Below are 21,359 nucleotides of genomic sequence, written 5' to 3' on the forward strand. Positions count from 1 at the left end.
ATGATTTGTCAATATGCTATCTATAAGAGACTCACTTTAAAAACACAGACACTGTATTTTTACTTTGAAGAGGCTGAAAATAAAAGAATGGGAAAAATATTCCATACAAACAGTAACCAAAAGTGATATGGGGCGGCCATATTTTTGTCAGATAAAATAGACTAAAGTATCAAAAAAAAGTTACAGGAGACAAAGGACGTTGCGAAAAGGTTCAATCCATCAAGGATAGGTAACAATTATAAACACATATGCACCCAGTAACAGGGCCCCCAGATATATGAAGCATGCACTCACAGAACTGAAAGGAGAAATATGACAATCCCGCATTAACAGTTGGACATGTCAATACTCCCACTTCAATAATGTACAAAAGAGTCAGATCAGTAAAGAGAGAGGAACCGAACACTATAAACCAATTAGACCCAATAGACACATACCAAACACTCTACCCAACAACATTTTTCATAGAATGAGACATACTTTCTCAAATATACATGAAGCATTCTCCAGAATAGACCATATGTTAGGCCACAAAACAAGTCTTAATAAATTTTTAAAACCTGAAATCATACATACTATCTTCTCTAACCATAATGGAATGAAATTAGAGATCAATAACAGAAATAAAAAAGGTAAGAGACTACTATGAAAAAGTTTATGCCAGCAAACTGGATATAACAGATTAAATGGACAAATTCCTAGAAACACACAAACTACCAAAACTGACAAGAAATAAAAAATCTGAATAGAATTATATGTAACAAGGAGACTGTATCATTAATCAAAACCTCTGAAAAAAGAAAAGCCAGGACCAGATCACCTCACTGCTGAATTCTACCAAACATTTAAGGAAGAGTTAACACCAATCCTCAAACTATTCCAAAAAACTGAAGAGGAGAGAACACTTCCTAACTCTTTCTATTAAGCCAGCATTACCCTGATACCAAATCCAGACAAAAACACTATAAGAAAAGAATAACTACAGGCCAAATACCTTACGAATACAGGCAAAAATACTCAAAAAATATTAGCAAACTGAATTCAGCAGCATATTAGAATTACATACCATAATCAAGTGGGATTTATCCAAGGAATACAAGAGTGGTTTAACATACGAAAATCAATGTAATATACATCAACAGAATATAGAAAACAAATCATCTTAATTGATGGAGAAAGAGCATTTGAAGAAAACCCAATATTCTCAAGATAAAAATACTCAATCAACTAGGAATAGAAAGGAACTTCCTTAACATATTAAAGACCACACATAGAAAGACACAGTTAATAGCATACTCAGTGGTGAAAGATTGAAAGCTTTGGCCCTAAGATCAAAAGAAGACAAGGACATACTCCTTCGTCACTTCAACATAGTACTGGAAGTCCTAGACAGAGCGATTAGGCAAGAGAAAGAAATAAACAGCATCCAAATTATAAAGAAGGAAGTAAAACTATCATTCCTTGCAGGTAACAAGATCTTATGTGTAGAAAACCCTAAAGACTCCACAGAAAGCCTGTTAACGCTAATAATCAAATTTAGCAAAGCTGCATACAAAAGCAACACACTAAAATTACTTGTATTTCTATATACTACCAATGAAAAAATCCAAAAAGAAATTAAGAAAACAACTCCATCTACAATAACATCTATAATAAGAAGAAGATTATGAATAAATTTAAGGCAAAAGACTTGTATACTGAAAACTACAAAATGTTGCTGAAATTAAAGATGACCTAACTAAATGGAAAGACATCTTGTGTTCGTAGATTGGAAGATTTAATATTATTACAATTATAATACTACCCAAAGTGATCTATAGATTCTAATTTAATGCAATCCCTATCATAATCCCAATGGTGTTTTGTTGTTGTTGCAGAGATAGAAAATTCCATCTTAAAATTCATATGGAATTTCAAGAGACTCTGAATTGCTACAACAATCTTGAAAGAGAACAAAGTTGGAAGACTCACATTTTCTGATTTAAAACGTTCTTTTTTTTTTGAGACGGAGTCTCGCTCTGTCGCCCAGGCTGGAGTGCAGTGGCCGGATCTCAGCTCACTGCAAGCTCCGCCTCCCGGGTTTACGCCATTCTCCTGCCTCAGCCTCCCGAGTAGCTGGGACTACAGGCGCCGCCACCTCACCCGGCTAGTTTCCTGTAGTTTTTAGTAGAGACGGGGTTTCACCGTGTTAGCCAGGATGGTCTCGATCTCCTGACCTCGTGATCCGCCCGTCTCGGCCTCCCAAAGTGCTGGGATTACAGGCTTGAGCCACCGCGCCCGGCCTTCTGATTTAAAACGTTCTAAAGACAGTAATCAAAATGTTGTGCTACAAACCCTTATGGACAGACATATAGACGAATGGAACAGAACTGACAGCCCAGAAACAAACCTCACATCTACGGTCAACTGATTTCTGAGAAGGGCACCAAGACCATTCAATGGGGAAAGGACAGTCTTTTCAACAAATGGTGCTGGAAAAAAAAAATTGATATTCACATGCAAAAGAATAAAGTCAGACCCTTACTTTATATCACATATAAAAATTTAAATGGATCAAGGCTCTAAATGTGACAGCTAAAAATATAAACTCTTAAAGGAAATTATAAGAGCAAAGATTTATGACCTCTGAAACATGACAATACTTTCTTAAATATGACACAAAAAGCACAGGCAACAAAAAAAAGAGATAAAATGGATGTCATTAAATTTAAAACTTTTGGCTGGGCAAGGTGGCTCACACCTGTAATCCCAGCACTTTGGGAGGCTCAAGTGGGCAAATCACAAGGTCAGGAGTTCGAAACCAGCCTGGCCAACATGGTGAAATCCCGTCTCTACTAAAAATGCAAAAATTAGCCAGGCATGGATGCAAAAATTAGCCAGGCACGGAGCACATGCCTATAATCCCAGCTACTTGGGAGGCTGAGACAGGAGAATCGCTTGAACCCAGAAGGCAGAGGTTGCAGTGAGCCGAGACTGCACCACTGCACACCAGCGTGGGCAACAGAGCAAGTGGGCAACAGAGCAAGGCTCCGTCTCAAAAAATAAATAAATAAACATAAAATAAAAAATAATAACTTTTGTGCAACGAAAGGACACCAAAGAAAGTGAAAGAGAACCCAAAGAACAAGAGAAAATAACTACAAATCAAATACCTCATAAAGATGTAATAGTCAAAACAAAGAACTCTTACAAATCAGTGACAAAAAGACAAGCAACCCTATTTTTAAAATGGACAAAGTACTTGAATAAACCTTTGGATAAAGGTTTATCTGAAGCAAATAAACAAATGGCCAAAAAAGTATGAAAAGATGTTCCACATCACTAATCATTAGGTAAATGCAAATAAAAACTACAATGAAATACCACTTCAACCTATTAGAATGAATGTAATAAAAAAAGAGGGAAAAAAGAATTGGCAAGGATGAGGAGAAAATGGAACCCTCATGTATTACTACTGCAAATATCAAATAGTACAGCCACTGTGGAAAACATTTTGGCAGTTCCTCAAACAAACACAGAATTATCATATGACCCAGCAATTCCACTCCTAGGTGTATATACTCCCCAAATAATTAAAAACAAGGACTCAAACAGGTGCTTATACCCCAATGTTCACACAGCATTATTCACAAAAGCCAAAAAATGGGATATCCTAGTGTCCATCAACAGATAAATTGATAAACAAAATATGTATAATCATAATAGAACATTATTCAGTCATGATAAGAAAAGAAGTTCTGATACATGCTAAACATGGATGAACTGTGAACATTATACTGAATGAAATAAGCCAGACACAAAAGGACAAATATGGTATGACTCCACTTATTTGAAATACCCAGAATGGGCAAATTCAGAGAGACAGAAAGTAGATTAGCAGTTACCAGGGGCTGGGGCAGGGTAAAATGGTTCACAGTTTCTGTTTGGAGTGATGAAAAATTTAAGAAGTAGATAGTGGTAACTGTTATACAACTTTCTGGCTATAATTATGCCACTGAGCTGTACACATACAAATAATTACAATGCCAAATTTTATGAGATATATATCTATATATATCAACACAATTTTTAAAAGATAAAAACAACCCACATAAATTGTCCCGAGTCCAAAAGATAGATTATTATATGTTAACAGCCTTTCAAATGAAAGTTGACAAAGCCTCAGACAGAATGCAGCCACTGTATACACCTAAAGTGACACATCCAATGTGTGTTCACAGTACCACTTGGAAAGAAAACATAAAAGGCATCTTCTCTTACCTTTAAAAACCTTATCAGTTTAAGAGGAATCATAGGTATTCAAAGTTCCCAGTTTCGGAGTTTCAATTCCCTTCACTGCAATGTTTTCAGGATCTGAATGGTGCTCGAGTATCAAAAATAAAACAAAAAAACAAACACTTGTTTGCTTGCCAAATTCCTTAATAAAATGAAGAAATACCCCTAGGAATTCCTAGGAAGAAACATTTTATGTAACAAATGGATATATATTTTCACCTTTTATATGCAAGAAATTAAGCCTATGAAAAACTATATGTCAAATTTGCAACAAATCAAATATACATTCTATGAAATGACAAATTTGAAACTTTATAATTGAGAGTGCTATAAAAAAAAACAGCAGAAATTACTAAGCAAATGATTGGCACAAACAGAAAGCAATAACACCTCTAGCACAGTGAGACTTCACTATCTTAAGAATGACCCATAAAAGGAAAGGACCCCACTTGGCACAGCCTTCATCCCCATGAAAGAACTGCGACTCAATAAAACCACATTCTAACAACATGGAGATTTTGTTATTATAAATTTCAAAACAAAATGAAGGAATTTCCACATATTTATAACCTTCAAAGTACAATATTAATACATGTCTGTCAGTTAGAAAGAACAGCAGTTTGTTAGGCTACAAGGTTTAACATAAAACCAATTTACAAATGTGAAAAGCAGTAGTGGTCCAATATTCACCATTACACACGAATCTGTTTCTTCCAGAAAATTTTTTTTAAAAATTAAAATTTCAATATCATGAAATATTAAAATAACACCCCAAACATGCCACAATCACTATTCACAAATAAAGTTAAAATGAAATATACAAAAATCCACTTAATACTGTTAAATAACAACAATAAACTACAAGATTTCCTGAACAGAAATGGTAGGACCCCTGAATGTTTTACAGTGAATCTCAGGAAAAGAAATTAAGTTATGACTATTTTCATGATATATAAGGCAAAAATTTACACGACCATTTCAAAATATACCAATTAAGATTTATAGTAAGATGCACTAAACAAATAGTCCTTAAAAGTGAACACAAATGCTTAAAATACTGTTACCAACACCAAAGTGTGTTTATGATGCTCAAAGAGATGCATAATTAAAACTAATATTTAGTATCTCTGGTAAACAGATAATACCGACAATAATTTCAAGCAATCCTTTAAGTTCTCATTTCTCTTGTTTGTAATTTATCATGGCTCATTTCAAAGACATATTACAGCTTTCAGCTGATTCCAAGTGAATGTTATTGAAACACATAGCCCCCAAATGAAAGAAACTGTTCCCCAATGAAGTATCATCCTTTCTAATAAAATAAATGTATTTAAAACAAACAAAACAAGACTTCGTGTTTGAATGGACTTCTACAGTTAACTTTTAACTAAATTTAAAACACAATGTAAAATACGTAAGCATATTAGTATACAAATATCCAGTAATATGCAGTAGACGTTTCTAATGTGAGGAACAGATAAAAAATAAATAATTTTGGAGCTTTAATTTGTTGGTGTCTAATGTGAGATCCTCAAAGTGTCAGGGATTCACTTGCTTGAATCAACTTCTGCATCACATGCTTATCTAAACATAATGTGCTTGTCAATCTCTTAGCTACTCTATTTGCCAATGTTCATTATTAAGAAATTATATAGTATAAAATTAAAGTGTTCAAGATGGCTCACTTATTTTACTATTAAGCAAAGCTAAATTTACATTCCAGGAAACACTGCAGTTTAATTTTAAAAACAAACAAAAAATGCAGCAGTAAAATAATTCGTGAGGAGAAACAGATGCATTCACATATAATAAAGCCACTGCAACTTCTTCAGGCATTCAATTGTTGTGTTAAATAAACAGACAGTAGTTATTTAGCAGCAATGATTCCGCAATAAATAATGCACTGTGTTTCTCAGTCCTGCACAAAAATTGCAGCTACAGTTACATCAATAGCTGTAACCTACTGGCTCTAATGGCAGAGAAGACCTTAAAACCGACTGTACAAAAAATTGTCACACTGTGACAACAAATATAAAAACAATCTGTAGGTCTGAAATAAAAAGACTCCACTGTGAAGAGGACAGTGTAGACAAACGGAGATTCCAAGTCCACCAAAAGAAAGAATTGCCTTCAGATCTGAGTCCTTGATTGGTAAGAAAGGCTGGGGGCTGGGCTTGAAACCATGTTATCAGACTTAAAAGAGCATGCTCTGTCTTCTGTTCTTCCCATGTCCTAAAATATAAAGTCATTTTATGAGGCAGTTCAAGGTTCAGTTTTATCCCACACACAGTTATTTGGTGACTAGGAAGCTAATGTTCCCACCAGCAAAAGCTAATATTCCATGGTAAGAGTGATCAGCACTGTCTTAAATGACCCTTCTGTTGATGGGGTCAGTCTACAGCTTCTATGCTTCGAAGTGATGAACCTGATGACTAGGGAAGCACAAGATGTGTCTTCTGCCTCAGGTACCAGGGATGGCGTGTGCAGTGATCAAGCCAGGTCACTTGTAAAAGGTCTTTGTGCCATCAGCAGCTTTCAGGATCCCTGACTTGACTGAGTCAGATTTTTCTCTGAAGATTTACTGAGCTGCCCACATCATACAGAAAAGTGAGTACGTGCAATGCTAAACATAAACAGTTGTGGAATGCACTGTACATTGGTTTTTACATCAATAATTTTACTGATCAATTTATAAACCAAAAGCTTGGTTCCACGCAAAAATTCATGATCGACACGTGAAATGGTTTATGACAAACACACCTGTCTCTGGATAAGAAGAATTTCGAAAACCCGGGTCCTTTTGCAACTGAATCTCTTTCAAACTGAATATTGATACACCTAAAATGCATAGACAAAAATTATTAGGTGAAGGTCTAACATTAAAACAAACACAACCCAACTATCAACACATGTTTATAAAGCATATATTGATTCAATATGAAACCATTTTACAAGATGACAGCCCTGCTGAAATTTTTCCTTTTTGTCCCAATGTGCTGAGGAGAAAACTAAATGAATGAAGTAATCCACCTTTAGAACCTTTCTTCTCCCAACTCTGTGTTAGAGCATGCTGTGAGCAGTGTTTCTCTGAGGAGAATATACACTGTCTGTTCCAGGACTTTCTAGGGTTGGGAGACCCAGTCAAAATATATTATTATACTAGGTGTTAATTCTCTCTGTCCTTCCTCTCTGTCTCCTTACAATGACATGAAGGTATCAGGCCCTCAAGCTATCTTCGGAATTTTAGTGAAAAACAAGGAAAAGGTTTGTATAACCGTAACTGCCTACCTCAAAGTAAAACTTGGTATTAATAATGAAATACAAATATCTTTTTCTTTTTGAGACGGAGTCTCACTCTGTTGCCTAGGCTAGAGTGCAGTGGCATGATCTCGGCTCACTGCAACCTCTGTCTCCCAGGTTCAAGCAGTTCTCTTGCCTCAGTCTCCTGAGTAGCTGGGATTACAGGCACATGCCACCATGCCCGGCTAATTTTTGTATTTTTAGTAGAGACAGGGTTTCACCATGTTGGTCAGCCTGCTCTCGAACTCCTGACCTCATGATCCGCCCACCTCGGCCTCCCAAAGTGCTGGGATTACAGGCATGAGCCACTGTGCCCGGTGAAATACAAATATCTTTAAAAGAACACTTGTAATTTATCTCTTTCATTTCCAATTTCTGTCAAAGAGGTATTCTTTCATTTAAATACATCCAGTAAAGTTGAAGTGAAAAGTATTAAGGATTTTTTTATTCCAATTAGCTTTGTCACTGACTGCTACACAAGCTTCAATGAATCAATACTGTCTAATACATGAGAATGGGAAATTAATGAAAGCTTTTGGCAGTTTAGTTCCCAAACATTCTTCCAATTCTCCTCTCACCTTACTCTATTTTAAAGTAAAATACTGTGGTAATCTAAAAATAGAATGTTACGAGTAAAATCAATGTTACTCAGGCACGGGAAATCTGCTATTTTAGTAACTCTGACAATACACTCACTGCCGTCATGGGGATAGTAAAATCAGAGTGACCACAATAAAGGAAAATCATCTTTGTATCTCAAGAAAAACTGTATTTTCACAAGAAAACAATGTTTCGGTTATGCTTCATTAGTTTTGGTTTGAAATTCACTTTTAACAACTCTAAATCGAAGCCAGAGTGGGCCGAGGGGCAATGTCTGTCATCAGATGACATGTTCCAACTGAAGTCCAATAAGATTAATGATCTTTGCCTAAGTACTACTGGTTTCCTACATTGGTTTCCTGACAATGTGCTCAATGTTACAAGAAATAACTAAATCAGAGGGAAATAAGACACATACCTCCCTTCAAGAAATTCTAATCTAACTACAGAAAAGACTAAAATCTTAGGCTTAAAAATCAACAGCCATCTCCCCAATCACCCCAGTCTCTAACCCTGGAGAAATAAAAGTAAAGCGGGGAAAACATTTTAGGATTTCTCTTACTTTCTGGTAAAGCATGTATTCTTGGTCCCAGACTTCGAAAGTACACATGTTTCATCGCCTCTTCTGCTGAAACCCTTTTCTTAGATTCATACTGTGAAAAAGCAAAGAACTGCTTCATTAGCTTTTTCTCTAATTACTATAAAAAGTAGGAGATGGGCAAATTAGCATTTAGAGCTATTTTTTAAAAATCCTGATTATTTAATACGATGACTACTTTTCAATCAACAATTTGGAATACTCCAATTATACTCTAATTTGAGTCACCGCTGAGATTGCATAATATCATCTCAGTTCCACATTTCTGAGATACGGCTAGATCTTAAATAAGAATTTACATTCCTTGTACTTTCTGAAGCAAAGAAAAATTAAAATATTTGATCTGTGTAGTTACTTCTCTTCATGAACACCAAAGGACTGGTGGACACATACCTAGTATTTTTATGGCAGCCATTCTTAATTACCTATCCAATACTCATTTCCCTTTTTTCTTTGTTGATACAACCTAGGTTTCTTCAAGGTGTCCATTAGCTCTGACAGATGAATCATGAATCATAACTCTTCTAAATTTAGGCTAATTATGACAATCCTGCTCCCCAATTCCCAGTCTTTCCTACAATTAATGTTCTGGTCAATGAGACTTGGAAGGAAACCTTGTAGGGGTTTCTGTAAAGCTTTTGCTTCCAAGTTCCAAGAGGACTAATGTGGCTGGTAATAAAGGGACTTATCGTCCCCTCTTGTTCCTGCTTTGGAGGGAACTGTGAATGGTATCTGGAGGCAGAACATCCTACAAAGGCTGTAGGTATAAGGAAAAGAGAACATAAGAGAGCATCAATCGCAGAGAATGTGGCCTTGACACGGCTGATCAATGCCAATAACCAACTACCTCAGACTGTTGTAAGTGACAAGAGACCCAGACACATTAGGAGAAACCATATTATTTTTATTTTTTACTTAAACTCGTGCCTTAAGCATAGATAATTTTATTTGTCATTAACAATACTGAGGAAGTACTACTGATCCCATTCTACAGATGAGGAAGCTGAGGCTTAACTACCTATTTAACAATTACTATAAGATCTGACTTACCTGAAGAAATTTTGTTATCAACTCAATTCCTTCAGAGTCTAACCTAGAAACAACAAAGAACAAGTAAAAATTTATTCTCTCTTAGCTGATAAAACTTTTCAGGTAAAACTATTTTCCAAGTGTTTTAATCTGCTAAATTTAAATGCCCTAAAATAGTCACTCTTGTTGCCTTCAAATAGGCTCAAATCTGTTTTAGTCTTAAAAGACTGGCCTTGCTATTTGTTTAAGGATAAGTCATAAATAACTTGGCTTCAATTTGAATTTTCAATATCCAAGAACAAATTAAAGAATTTTAAAAAATCACCATGCTGTCTCAAAACAATGTAACTTACAGTATTAAGAAAGCTTAAATACTGTATCACTTTTCACAGTCTTTCACTAAAGGCAAGTTTATAAGAGCATCATTTTCCTATTACATAGGTGAAAACACAGAGACAAGTGACCTCAAAATGTATCACCGTTGTTCAAGACAAACACAGAAAGGAGCTATTCTGGAACAAATTTTTAGAGTTGTCCGCTGCATGAGGTACTAGAAGGTATTGAGTTCAATTTAAATATGTTACAATAACTTCATAAACCTTCATCAGTAAGGGATATAAAACTAATGACATAATAAAGATGAAATTAGTATAACTAGGGGTAGTAGGGTTAAAGGATTATCTTTTTTTTTTTTTTTTTGAGATGTAGTTTCGCTCTTGTTGCCTAGGCTGGAATGCAAAGGTGCAATCTTGGCTCACTGCAACCTCTGCCTCTTGGGTTCAAGCGATTCTCTTGCCTTAGCCTCCCGAGCAGCTGGGATTACAGGCATGCATCACCACTCCGGGCTAATTTTTTGTATTTTTAGTAGAGACGCGGTTCCTCCATGTTGGTCAGGCTGGTCTCAAACTCCCAACTTCAGGTGATCAGCCTGCCTCGGCCCCCCTCAAAGTGCTGGGATTACAGGTGTGAGCCACCGAGCCCGGCCTGGGATTATCTTGATCAGAAATAACAGGTTCTATCTTACACTGCCTTTCACTGGTAAAAGTACAATAATGAGTAAAGAAACATTTTCTTCCAAGTGCTCTCAAGTGGATGCTGCAGTCTAGACATTCTATGTAGTTTGCCATTCTAGCACATATCCAGAGTTCCCTGGGCAGAGACAAACTAGGTACTACAGTCATGGAGACTCTGCTTCAAAGAAAAGCTTCAACCTTCTACATGGAACATTACGAAAAGCAAGCAATAATTAAAGGACAAAAATAGAATTTATGCTACTTGAGAGAGACGTGCAAAAAAAAGCCCAGCACATATTATTCTTCTTCCTAAGAAAATCCAGTTAGAATAGTATTAGTTGCTATAGTAACAATAAGAGTACCAACTCACATAAATACTTTAAAAATATTTTTGGTGTCATAACCATTTTGCTCTTCCTTCCCTAGCTTGAAAATAAAAGGAAGCAAAACAAGTATGTTATGTTGTGAGCAATGTGAATGGCTTTGGGTTAAAACAAATGATGTCCTTATTCGGTATCTAAATGACTTTCAAATTTTGGGGGGGTTGGGGGGCTGGGGAGATGGAAAATGCAGCCAGTATTCTATGTTATCTCCTAAAAATGTAATACATTCTACAAGCAAAAATGTTCTGACTCAAATTTTATTGGGAGCCTTGGACTGATCTTGGGGTAGGTCTAAGAAGAAACTTAAATGAATGGCTGACATTTAGATGTTACATTTTGCTAAGGAATCGGACAGAGTTTATATTCTTCAAATATGAATTACATCATTAACACTCGTCAAAATATTGATAGGTTACCTTGTGTTATAGAATCAAGATTCACTTACATAACCTTTCTTAGGTTTTTGTTAAGTAAATACAGAATAATTCTGTAGAAAGCAAAACAGGAATTTCATCATAATCTTTGTGGTACGGAATAAGGCATTAATCAATGTCTTCTTTCTGGGAAAAGGAACTATCTACATAAACTCTAGAATTCTAATACGTATACAGTTCCAAATTAAATAAGATCCTAAAATATGTAAGGATTATGTGTATTATGTATTTTTTCCTGAATCCTTACTGTGGCTAATCCTTCAAAAGATTGAAAAGAATCATGTGAGTTTCCCCTTTCACATAAGAAAAAAAAAAAATACCTGGGTGCATGGTTAATTAGAGGCTGTGGTTTATATTTTGGAAAGTTGTAGTTCTTGAACTCCTCATTTGAAGAAATACCTGGCCAAGTTTCCTGAGATGGAGTTCCTGAATTAAAAAAAATAAATAAATATATTTATAAATATATATAAAATTTATATATAAAAACTATATATGCACATATATAACAAAGTGTCTTAGAGAACAATTTACATTCACCAGATGACTTAACTATTTCAGCTGCAATTGAAATAATAGAAATAAATGTACATGGACTTTTTGTTTGGACTTCGCAATACTGTAAAAGAGATGCCTGGCCCTTTTTCTATTCAGTTGATACCACCAAAGTTAGCAATTTTCCTAAATAATATGCTGATATCCAACTTTCCATACTAACTATATTCTGTTTTTCCATTGAATCTTTATTACAAAGATAAAATTTAGCAGATGAAGTTACCTAGAAGGATCTATCTTCATAGCGTTCATTCTAATTCTTCTAAGTAACAGCTATTTATGTTAGTATCAAATTTTAAAATATGTATTTCAGAGATACAATCTTATCAAGCTAGTCAATTGTGGGTGCAAAATCACTGGGAAAAGATTTCTTCTGTTACCTAGCAGTCGGAAAATTAAGTGCAGTTCATCCTCCACAGTTGATCCTGGAAATAAAGGTCTTCCAGAAGCCATTTCAAAGAAAATGCAACCAACACCCCTTTAAAATAGATCATGAAAATAATTTAGCAATTCATTTACATATTATGAAGCACAAGAATCTTTTCCTTAAGACTGCCTCTCTGCAGAATTCTGCACTAGCCTGTTGGAAAACCTCCTGAAGAGATATTTTAGATCTAACTAATTTGTTCACATTTACCCTATTTGTCTCAATTTCTATATTGCTATATCCATTTTTCCCACTTAAAATGTCCAACTCTCCTTTGCATAATCCTTGAAGAATAACGCTAACAACAGTGACTGAAGATTTACTATGTGTTAGAAATGTTTTTTAAGTGTATCAGTTATCTCATTGAATCCTTGTATTAGCAACAGTGTAGACCATGGATTGAACAATAAAGACAGGCGGGGGGAAAAACAACTGAAGAGATATTATGGTAATCTAGGAGACGACAGTGACCTAAGCTAGGCAGGAGAAATGGAGAGAAACAAATGATTCAAGACATTTTGATGCAGGAAGAAGAGGTAGAACATGTTGGTACAAGGTGGTGTGTGTAAGAGAAGGAAAAGAAATGGATGGTGGTTCAGAGAATAGAATGGTGGTTCCTAGAATAGTCATCTAGGAACTGTATGTACATACATAATTTAAGACATAATCCTTCCATTAAAGAGCTTGTAATCTAGCAGCTATATATAAAAGTTAATTTTACATATTAAGTGTTATATAGGAAATAAAATGATATAGTTGCTATGGAAAATAATATGGTGGTTCCTCAAAAAATTAAAAACAGAATTACTATATGATCCAGCAATTCTACTTCTAGATATACATCTAAAAGAACTGAAATCAGGCCAACACAGGAGGACTGCTTGAGCCCAGGAGTCAAAGACCAGCCTGGACGACATGGTAAGACAACGTCTCTTAAAAAGAAAAAGAGAGGGAGAGAGAGAGAGAGAGAATTGAAAGCAAGGTCTTGAAAAGGTATTTGTATACCCACGTACACAACAGCATTATTTACAACAGTCAAAAGGTGGAAGCAACCTAAATGTCCATCAATGGATAAATGGGTAACAGAATGTGGAATATATATTTAATGGAGTATTTTTAGCCTTAAAAAGGAAGGAAATTCTGGCATACGGCACCATGTGAATGAACCTTAAAAGACATTATGCCAGATGAAATAAGCCAGTCACGAAAGGACACATACTGCATGATTCTACTCATAAGTGGTACACAGAACAGTCAAATTCATGGAGACAGAAAGTATTATAGAACAGTGGTTACCAGAAACCGGAGGTGGGGGAGGGGAATAGGAAGAAATTGTTAAATGGGTACAGAGTTTTGGTTTTGCAAGATGGAAGGATTCTGGAGGTAGAGAGATAGTGGTGATGGTTGCACAACAATATAAATGTACTTAATGTCTCAACTATACACTTAAATTGGTTAAAATGATAAATTTTATAACTATTTTACAATATTAAAAATTAATTTTAAAAAGTTATATGAGACATTTTATATAATTGTTCAAGATAGCAAGAGAAATAGGTATATGACTTATTACCACATGAAGAACATAGAAAATAAATGCAACCACAGTTCAGAGGAAGGAACTGCCACCAGAGGCTAGAGTATATTCCGAAAAGGATTTATGAAAAGCTGTGTTCTGAACGTTACTAGGAATGAGCCCAAGTTAGGGCACCAGAGTGGGCATTCCAGATGGGTGGACTGGTATGAACACCAAGAGCAAAGGTAGGAAAGTCCACGTTATTCCTGAGATGTAGTGAGTATGCCATGTTGCTAAAAGGGAACATTTCTGTTGAGAAACAGTCTGAAATAAGTTGGAAAAGGTAGTTTAGAGACATCTTATGGAAATCCTTAAGTATCAGATTGATGAATTAATTGTACCTTATTCTATAGGTAATGAAGGGGGTGGCAATAATGGTGTTTGAGTAGAAGAGTGTCAGGATCGAAGTGGTGTGTGAAAAAGATAACTACAATATTTTAATTTTTACCTTTAGTTCAAGTTAAAGCAGAAAGATTTTGGTGAATATTAAATGATAAAATAATTTTGTTTTAAATTACTATGTATCAGATACTATTGAGTGTCTCATAAAGCACTCCTCTGAGTGTTCATTTAATCTTAACATCACCTACAACACTTCAAAGTAGTTGTTACTATTCCCATTTCCTTAAATGAGGAAACTGAGGCAAAGGCCAGTAATTTGAATAAAGTTATTACATAGTTCTAAATGGCAGAATTGGTATTTAAACCTAGGTAATCTAATTCCCATGCCAGAACTCATTAATCACTGTTTATATTATGGCTCTTTAAAATCATACCTCCTTAAAAGTCAAATACTTATCAATACACCCTGCATTAACAGTTACATTCTTTCAAAATTATGTCAGTGACATCTGTATAGATTTACCACATGTCAATCTGTGTTGAGTACTCCGAGGAACCAAGAAGCACATCAGGTGGCCGGTACCATAGTGTGACAACTTCATTTGAGTAGGTCTTTGTGGGAACTGACTTGGCTCGGGCTAGTCCTTCATAGGGAAAATAAAACAGAGTTAAGAAAAAGCTATAATGGATCTCTCAGACACTATTCTCACCATGACTCCATTCAAAGGGATGCCTGAGATGGTTAATTCGTAGCTTCTTGAGACTTCAACACAATTAGCTTTATTAATTTGTTGCGTGCAAGTGGCCCTGAGTCAGCAAATTCTTATGTAGTTGAACTAAACAAGAATTCCACAACCAGAGACTATGCTTGCTTTTATGTTTGAATACACCTGGTGAAGTATTCTGGGTGGATCTAAACTTAAGATGTTTTCCTTCTGTCCATGAATCATGATGCCAAAATTATTTCTCAACTGCAATTAAATTAATCAAAAATAGGCCAATGACATTGAGACACACAATTTTACTTCTAACAGCTATGAGCTTTTGTCATCTTTTAACCTGATTCCAACTTTCATTTGCTATACCATTTTTTATCAAAAACTGTGAAGTTACTGATCCATAATCTCACTGAGATTTACTGACAATTTCTTTGCAGAACTCGACTTAGAGACAATTTCCTCAGAATAAAATTACAAGGCTGTTCTGTACTCCCTTTTTAGGTTTTAAGTTACATGGATGATTTTAGAGTAAGACAGACTTCATTGTCCTTGGATATTATTAATTGCTGTTTAAGTCAGGGGTGTCCAATATTTTAGCTTCCCTGGGCTACAATGGAAGAAGAACTATCTTAAAGCCACACATAAAATACACTAACAACAGCTGTGACCTTAAAAAAAAAAAATCGTAAAAAAATCTCATGTTTTAAGAAAGTTTACGAATTTGTGTTGGGTTGCATTCAAAGCCATCCTGGGCCACATGCAGCCCATGGGCTATGGGTCGGACAAGCCTGCTGTAAGTGATATAAAACATTTGCCATTCCTTTGCTATTTTAATATGGAATCCATTGATAATCCAGAATAAAGGCTAGAGTTTACAACTTTAACTCGAGTTACTAGTGTGAGAGAGCTGTTACTATCTCTAAGCCTCTAAATTATGATCTGAAGAAGCAACTTTGAAAAATATCTGGAAAATTATTTATTTGACCAAAACAAGGAAGAATTTTTTAGGCTGAGATTGCTGTTATATATAACTTTGTATATCTGATTAAAATATTAAAGAAAAATGTCACATAAGAATAACTCAATATTTTACTGAATAAGGTCACATAAACAATGTCAGAAATTTAATGAGACAGGACTCATATACTATTTTAGTTCAGTATAATGGGGAAAGGGTATACCTGGAACAATGTTGACATTATTTCATTTAATTACAAGTTTTACTCTAGCATCTCAACTTGGTGAAGTAAGTCCGACAAATTATTTTCATACTGATTTTGGTAATTAATTAACAAGATGGAGGTAGGTTTCTGATCTCTCTTCTTGATATTAAAAGTGGGTTATAGGAAGGCAAAAGACAGGGTTGCTAATGTGCTTATCCCGTAACATACCATATCAAGGCAAATTACCAGTTCTAGTTTCCTCTGTATCCTACTCTCCCACTCCTGAGAGGATTCTGAACTACGGTGTTTGTCTACATGGGCTTCTAGTTCACAATTAGAATTTCAAATTGGTTGGAATGAAATGAAACAATCTCTCCTAAACCAAAATAATTAAACGTGATATGGTATTATTATATAAGCCATTTTCTATCATTAGTGAAAATATCTATCTATATCACCAGTTCCAAGACTTCTGATTTTCACTGATTACGGGAAAAGGGTAGAATTTTCAGAGGGACAGAGAACACCTTATAGTATAAATACTCAAAAGTTATGTGACCCTCCTTCACATGAAATCATATTTACTATGCAACAAAAAAAAGGAAAAAATAGAGACAGAGTTGAACATACTATCTCATGGAATAGTCAGAATTTCTTGTTACTCTGTAGGTAAAATTTGCCTGGCTTGCTTTGTAGAGGTTAGAAGAAAAAATTAAAGCACCCAAGAGTATTCCCTGAAAAAAGTAGTTTTCTTCTTCTTCTTCTTCGAGACACGGTCTTGCTCTATCACCCAGGCTAGAATGAAGTAGCCTGATCATGACTCACTGAAGTCTCAACCTCCTAGGCACAAATGATCCTACCATCTCAGCCTCCCGAATGGCTGCGACTAGAGGTGCACACAACCACACCTGGCTAATTTTTAAAGTTTTTGTAGAGGCAGGTATATGCTATATTGCCCAGACTGGTCTTCAACTCCTGAGCTCAAGCAAACTGCCTGCTGGGCCTTCCAAAGTGCTGGGATTACGGGTGTCAGCAACCGGACCCAGCCAAAGGTAGATTTTTTTATAGTCCTTGACATTCCTTTTGCAATTTTTTTTTTTTTTTTTTTTTTTTGAGATGGAGTCTCGCTCTGTCATGCAGTGGCATGATTTTGGCTCACTGCAATCTCTGCCTCCTGCGTTTAAGCAATTCTCCTGCCTCAGCCTCCCAAAGAGCTGGGATTACAGGTGCCCACCACAATGCCCAGCTAATTTTTCTATTTTGAGTAGAGACAGCGTTTTACCATGTTGGTCAGGCTGGTATTGAACTCCTGACCTCATGTGATCCACCTGCCTTGGCCTCGTGAAAGTATTTCTCTTCACTGACATTAATTTTGGGATTGGGACTAAAGAGAATTAAATGCAGATTAGCTAAGACAGAGAAGGAGAAGGAAAAAGGGTGAAAAGGAAATGGTGGCTGAGGGAAGGAGAAAGAAAAAAGAGAGACAGAGTAACAATTATTATAAGGGAAACAACAACATAAACTATGCCCAAGAAGAGACTTTATAATCTATGAAAGCATATGTAAATAGCTTATAATTGTTATTCAAACACAGGTGACCCACACATTTCCTTTTTAAAGAACTAAATGCAACAAGTAATTTACCCTTCAAATGGCAAAGTATTCAATGAGCAAAAGTATAGGCATTTCCAGAACAAATTCACCATTTAATAACAGTGAAGAGTAATACTTGAAACACTTGTATTTATCAAATTTAATGAAACACTCCAAACATAAAACTAGCATAATCAAAGCCAGGTGTGATGGCTCACACCTCTAATCCCAGCATTTTCGGAGGCCAAGGCAGGCAGATTGCTTGAGGCCAGGAGTTTGAGACCAGCCTGAACAACACGGTGAAACCCCATCTCTACTAAAAATACAAAAATTAGCTGGGTGTGGTGGCACCCCTGTAATCCCAGCTATTTGTGGGCCGAGGCACCAGAATCGCTTGAACCCAGAAGGCGGAGGTGGTAGTGAGCTGAGATTGCACCACTACACTCCAGCCAGGGTGACAGAGCAAGACCCTGTCTTAAAACAAACAAACAAGGCTGGGCGCGGTGGCTCAAACCTGTAATCCCAGCACTTTGGGAGGCCCAGACGGGTGGATCACGAGGTCAGGAGATCGAGACCATCCTGGCTAACACGGTGAAACCCCGTCTCTACTAAAAAAAATACAAAAAACTAGCCGGGCGAGGTGGCGGGCGCTTGTAATCCCAGCTACTTGGGAGGCTGAGGCAGGAGAATGGCGTAAACCCGGGAGGCGGAGCTTGCAGTGAGCTGAGATCTGGCCACTGCACTCCAGCCTGGGCAACAGAGCGAGACTCTGTCTCAAAAAAAAAAAAAAAAACAAAAACAAACAAACAAAAAACTACCATAATCATTTATGAAAAAGAATTATAAATTCTAGTTACAGAAAACTGCATGGGTTTTTAAAAAGTAAGTTCTCTAAGAGTATTCAAAACTCTCAGAATGTGGAATACAAAAAATTCAAAGCTACTCTACAGAGTTCCTTCAACACGAAAAAGTTTACTTTCTAGAAGCAAAAACAGCATTTCATTTTACTTTCAATTCCCTTAAAACCAGGTTAGCTAAAAAGATATAGATAAATAGCTGCAATTAAATTATTGAGCATATAATACAGAGTAATGGTGGCAGGTATATTAAGGGAATTCCTTTCAGTAGTTGCTTATAAACTCATTGCTCTCAAGACCCATTTTCTTTATTATTATTATTATTATACTTTAAGTTCTAGGGTACATGTGCATAATGCGCAGGTTTGTTACATATGTATACTTGTGCCATGTTGGTGTGCTGCACCCATCAACTCATCAGCACCCATCAACTCGTCATTTACATCAGGTATAACTCCCAATGCAATCCCTCCTCCCTCCCCCCTCACCATGATAGGCCCCGGTGTGTGATGTTCCCCTTTCCGAGTCCAAGTGATCTCATTGTTCAGTTCCCACCTATGAGTGAGAACATGCGGTGTTTGGTTTTCTGTTCTTGTGATAGTTTGCTGAGAGTGATGGTTTCCAGCTGCATCCATGTCCCTACAAAGGACACAAACTCATCCTTTTTTATGGCTGCATAGTATTCCATGGTGTATATGTGCCGCATTTTCTTACTCCAGTCTGTCACTGATGGACATTTGGGTTGATTCCAAGTCTTTGCTATTGTGAATTGTGCTGCAATAAACATACATGTGCATGTGTCTTTACAGCAGCATGATTTATAATCCTTTGGGTATATACCCAGTAATGGGATGGCTGGGTCAAGACCCATTTTCTACTCTTGAAAATTATCAAAGACCTAAAGAGCTTTTATTTTCGTGGATATATTTACTGATATTTGCCACACTAGAAATTAAAACAGCAAATTTTAAAATATTTTCTCTTTAAAAACACCACCCATTATATATAGCAAGAATGACATTTTTATGGAAAACTTTTTTTTATATAAAAACAAAACTTAGTAAGAATGGCCTTCTTGTAAATCTCTTTGAAATCTTGTTTTTGGTGTAGAGATGGGGTCTTGCTATGTTGCCCAAGCTGGTCTTAAACTCCTGGCTTCAAGTGATCCTCCCACCTTAGCCTCTTAAGTGCTGGGATTACACCCCTGAGCCGCTATATCTGGCCTAAAGTCGATTTTAATAGAAGACAACTGGATTCCACATCTGTTTTTGCATGCGATGTGTTGTGATATGTTACTTTGACACATATCACAACATGTATCACAACAGATGAAATATACATATCACAACATACATACATATATGAAGGAAATCAGATCTCACACAGATATGAGGCTGGAAAGAGGAGGGCCATATTAATAGCCTTTTCTGATAAACATGAATAGTCTTCTTTGACATTACATCAGAACTACAAAGTAAGTGGTCTCTTAAATGCTTTGTGGTAACAGAAATTACAACGATGAACCTCTCATACTTTTGTTGCACTAAAATTCATTGATCTATCTTGTACTTTAAATGGGTCTTTTATCCATGCATGATTCTGTAATACCATGCATTAGCCATTTGGAAAACACTGGTTCCCTAAGTCATACATTCCAAATGTTTATACACTTTTTCAGCATATCGAAAAATCGTGCTAACATCAACATTGATCTTATCAGAAAAGTCTCTGAGTATTGAAAAGCCATCAAACTCAAAGCAGATCCAAATTTCCAAACTCTAATTTTTGCTTGAAAACTTGAATTTTATTATTGGCAAGAAATATTGTCAGTTCTTGTCCTTGAAATGATAGGCTTCCTTCATTCATTTTCAGGAAAATGTCTGCCAAATACCTAAGTCTGAATAACCATAGTTTGTCTGTCAGTCATTAAGTAAAAATGGTGTCCCTTCAAATAACGGGGCTAGTTCAATTTGCACTCAAATAATCACATAAGCACTTTTCCTTGAGAGGCAACCACATTATTTCTGTGTGCAGCAAATGTGTTTTATGTATACTTCCCATTTTATCACATAAAATATTAAAAAGAAATGTAGTCAAGGATGGAAATTAATATTGCTTCATCATGTACTTTTTTAAGTGTAACTGACAGTTTTCCCTTTAAGTAAATGTAGTGGTAAAGAATACAATGATGGCCTGGGCCCGGTGGCTCACGCCTGTAATCCCAGCACTTTGGGAGGCCGAGGCAGGTGGACCACCTAAGGTCAGGAGTTCGAGACCAGCCTGACTAACATGATGGTCACACTAAATATGCAAAATTAGCAAGGCATGGTGGCGCATGCCTGTAATCCCAGCTACCTGGGAGGCTGAGGCAGGAGAGTCACTTGAACTCGGGAGGCAGAGGTTGCAGTGAGCCAAGATCACACCATTGTACTCCAGCCTGGGCTTCAAGAGCAAAATTCCATCTCTCAAAAAAAAAAAAAAAAAAAAAAAAAAAAAAA

The 21,359-nt window shown here is 36.1% G+C and overlaps 1 protein-coding gene across 1 annotated transcript in view; it reads right to left on the bottom strand.

The window, feature by feature from the left end:
* Positions 1–4,777: 4,777 nt before the first annotated feature.
* The window catches only part of CDK17 (cyclin dependent kinase 17), a 118,509-nt gene continuing 101,927 nt past the window's right edge, over positions 4,778–21,359 (bottom strand). Inside the window, exons 11-17 of the mRNA XM_023231310.3 lie at positions 15,053–15,173; positions 12,565–12,662; positions 11,953–12,058; positions 9,824–9,866; positions 8,738–8,828; positions 7,036–7,113; positions 4,778–6,507 (exon numbers count right to left, since the gene is read on the bottom strand). Of these exons, the coding sequence (XP_023087078.1) occupies positions 6,470–6,507; positions 7,036–7,113; positions 8,738–8,828; positions 9,824–9,866; positions 11,953–12,058; positions 12,565–12,662; positions 15,053–15,173 (575 nt within the window). The 3' untranslated portion in view covers positions 4,778–6,469. The remainder of the gene's footprint in view (positions 6,508–7,035; positions 7,114–8,737; positions 8,829–9,823; positions 9,867–11,952; positions 12,059–12,564; positions 12,663–15,052; positions 15,174–21,359) is intronic.

The sequence above is a fragment of the Piliocolobus tephrosceles genome, chromosome 10, assembly GCF_002776525.5.
Source record: "Piliocolobus tephrosceles isolate RC106 chromosome 10, ASM277652v3, whole genome shotgun sequence".
Taxonomy (NCBI): Eukaryota; Metazoa; Chordata; class Mammalia; order Primates; family Cercopithecidae; genus Piliocolobus; species Piliocolobus tephrosceles.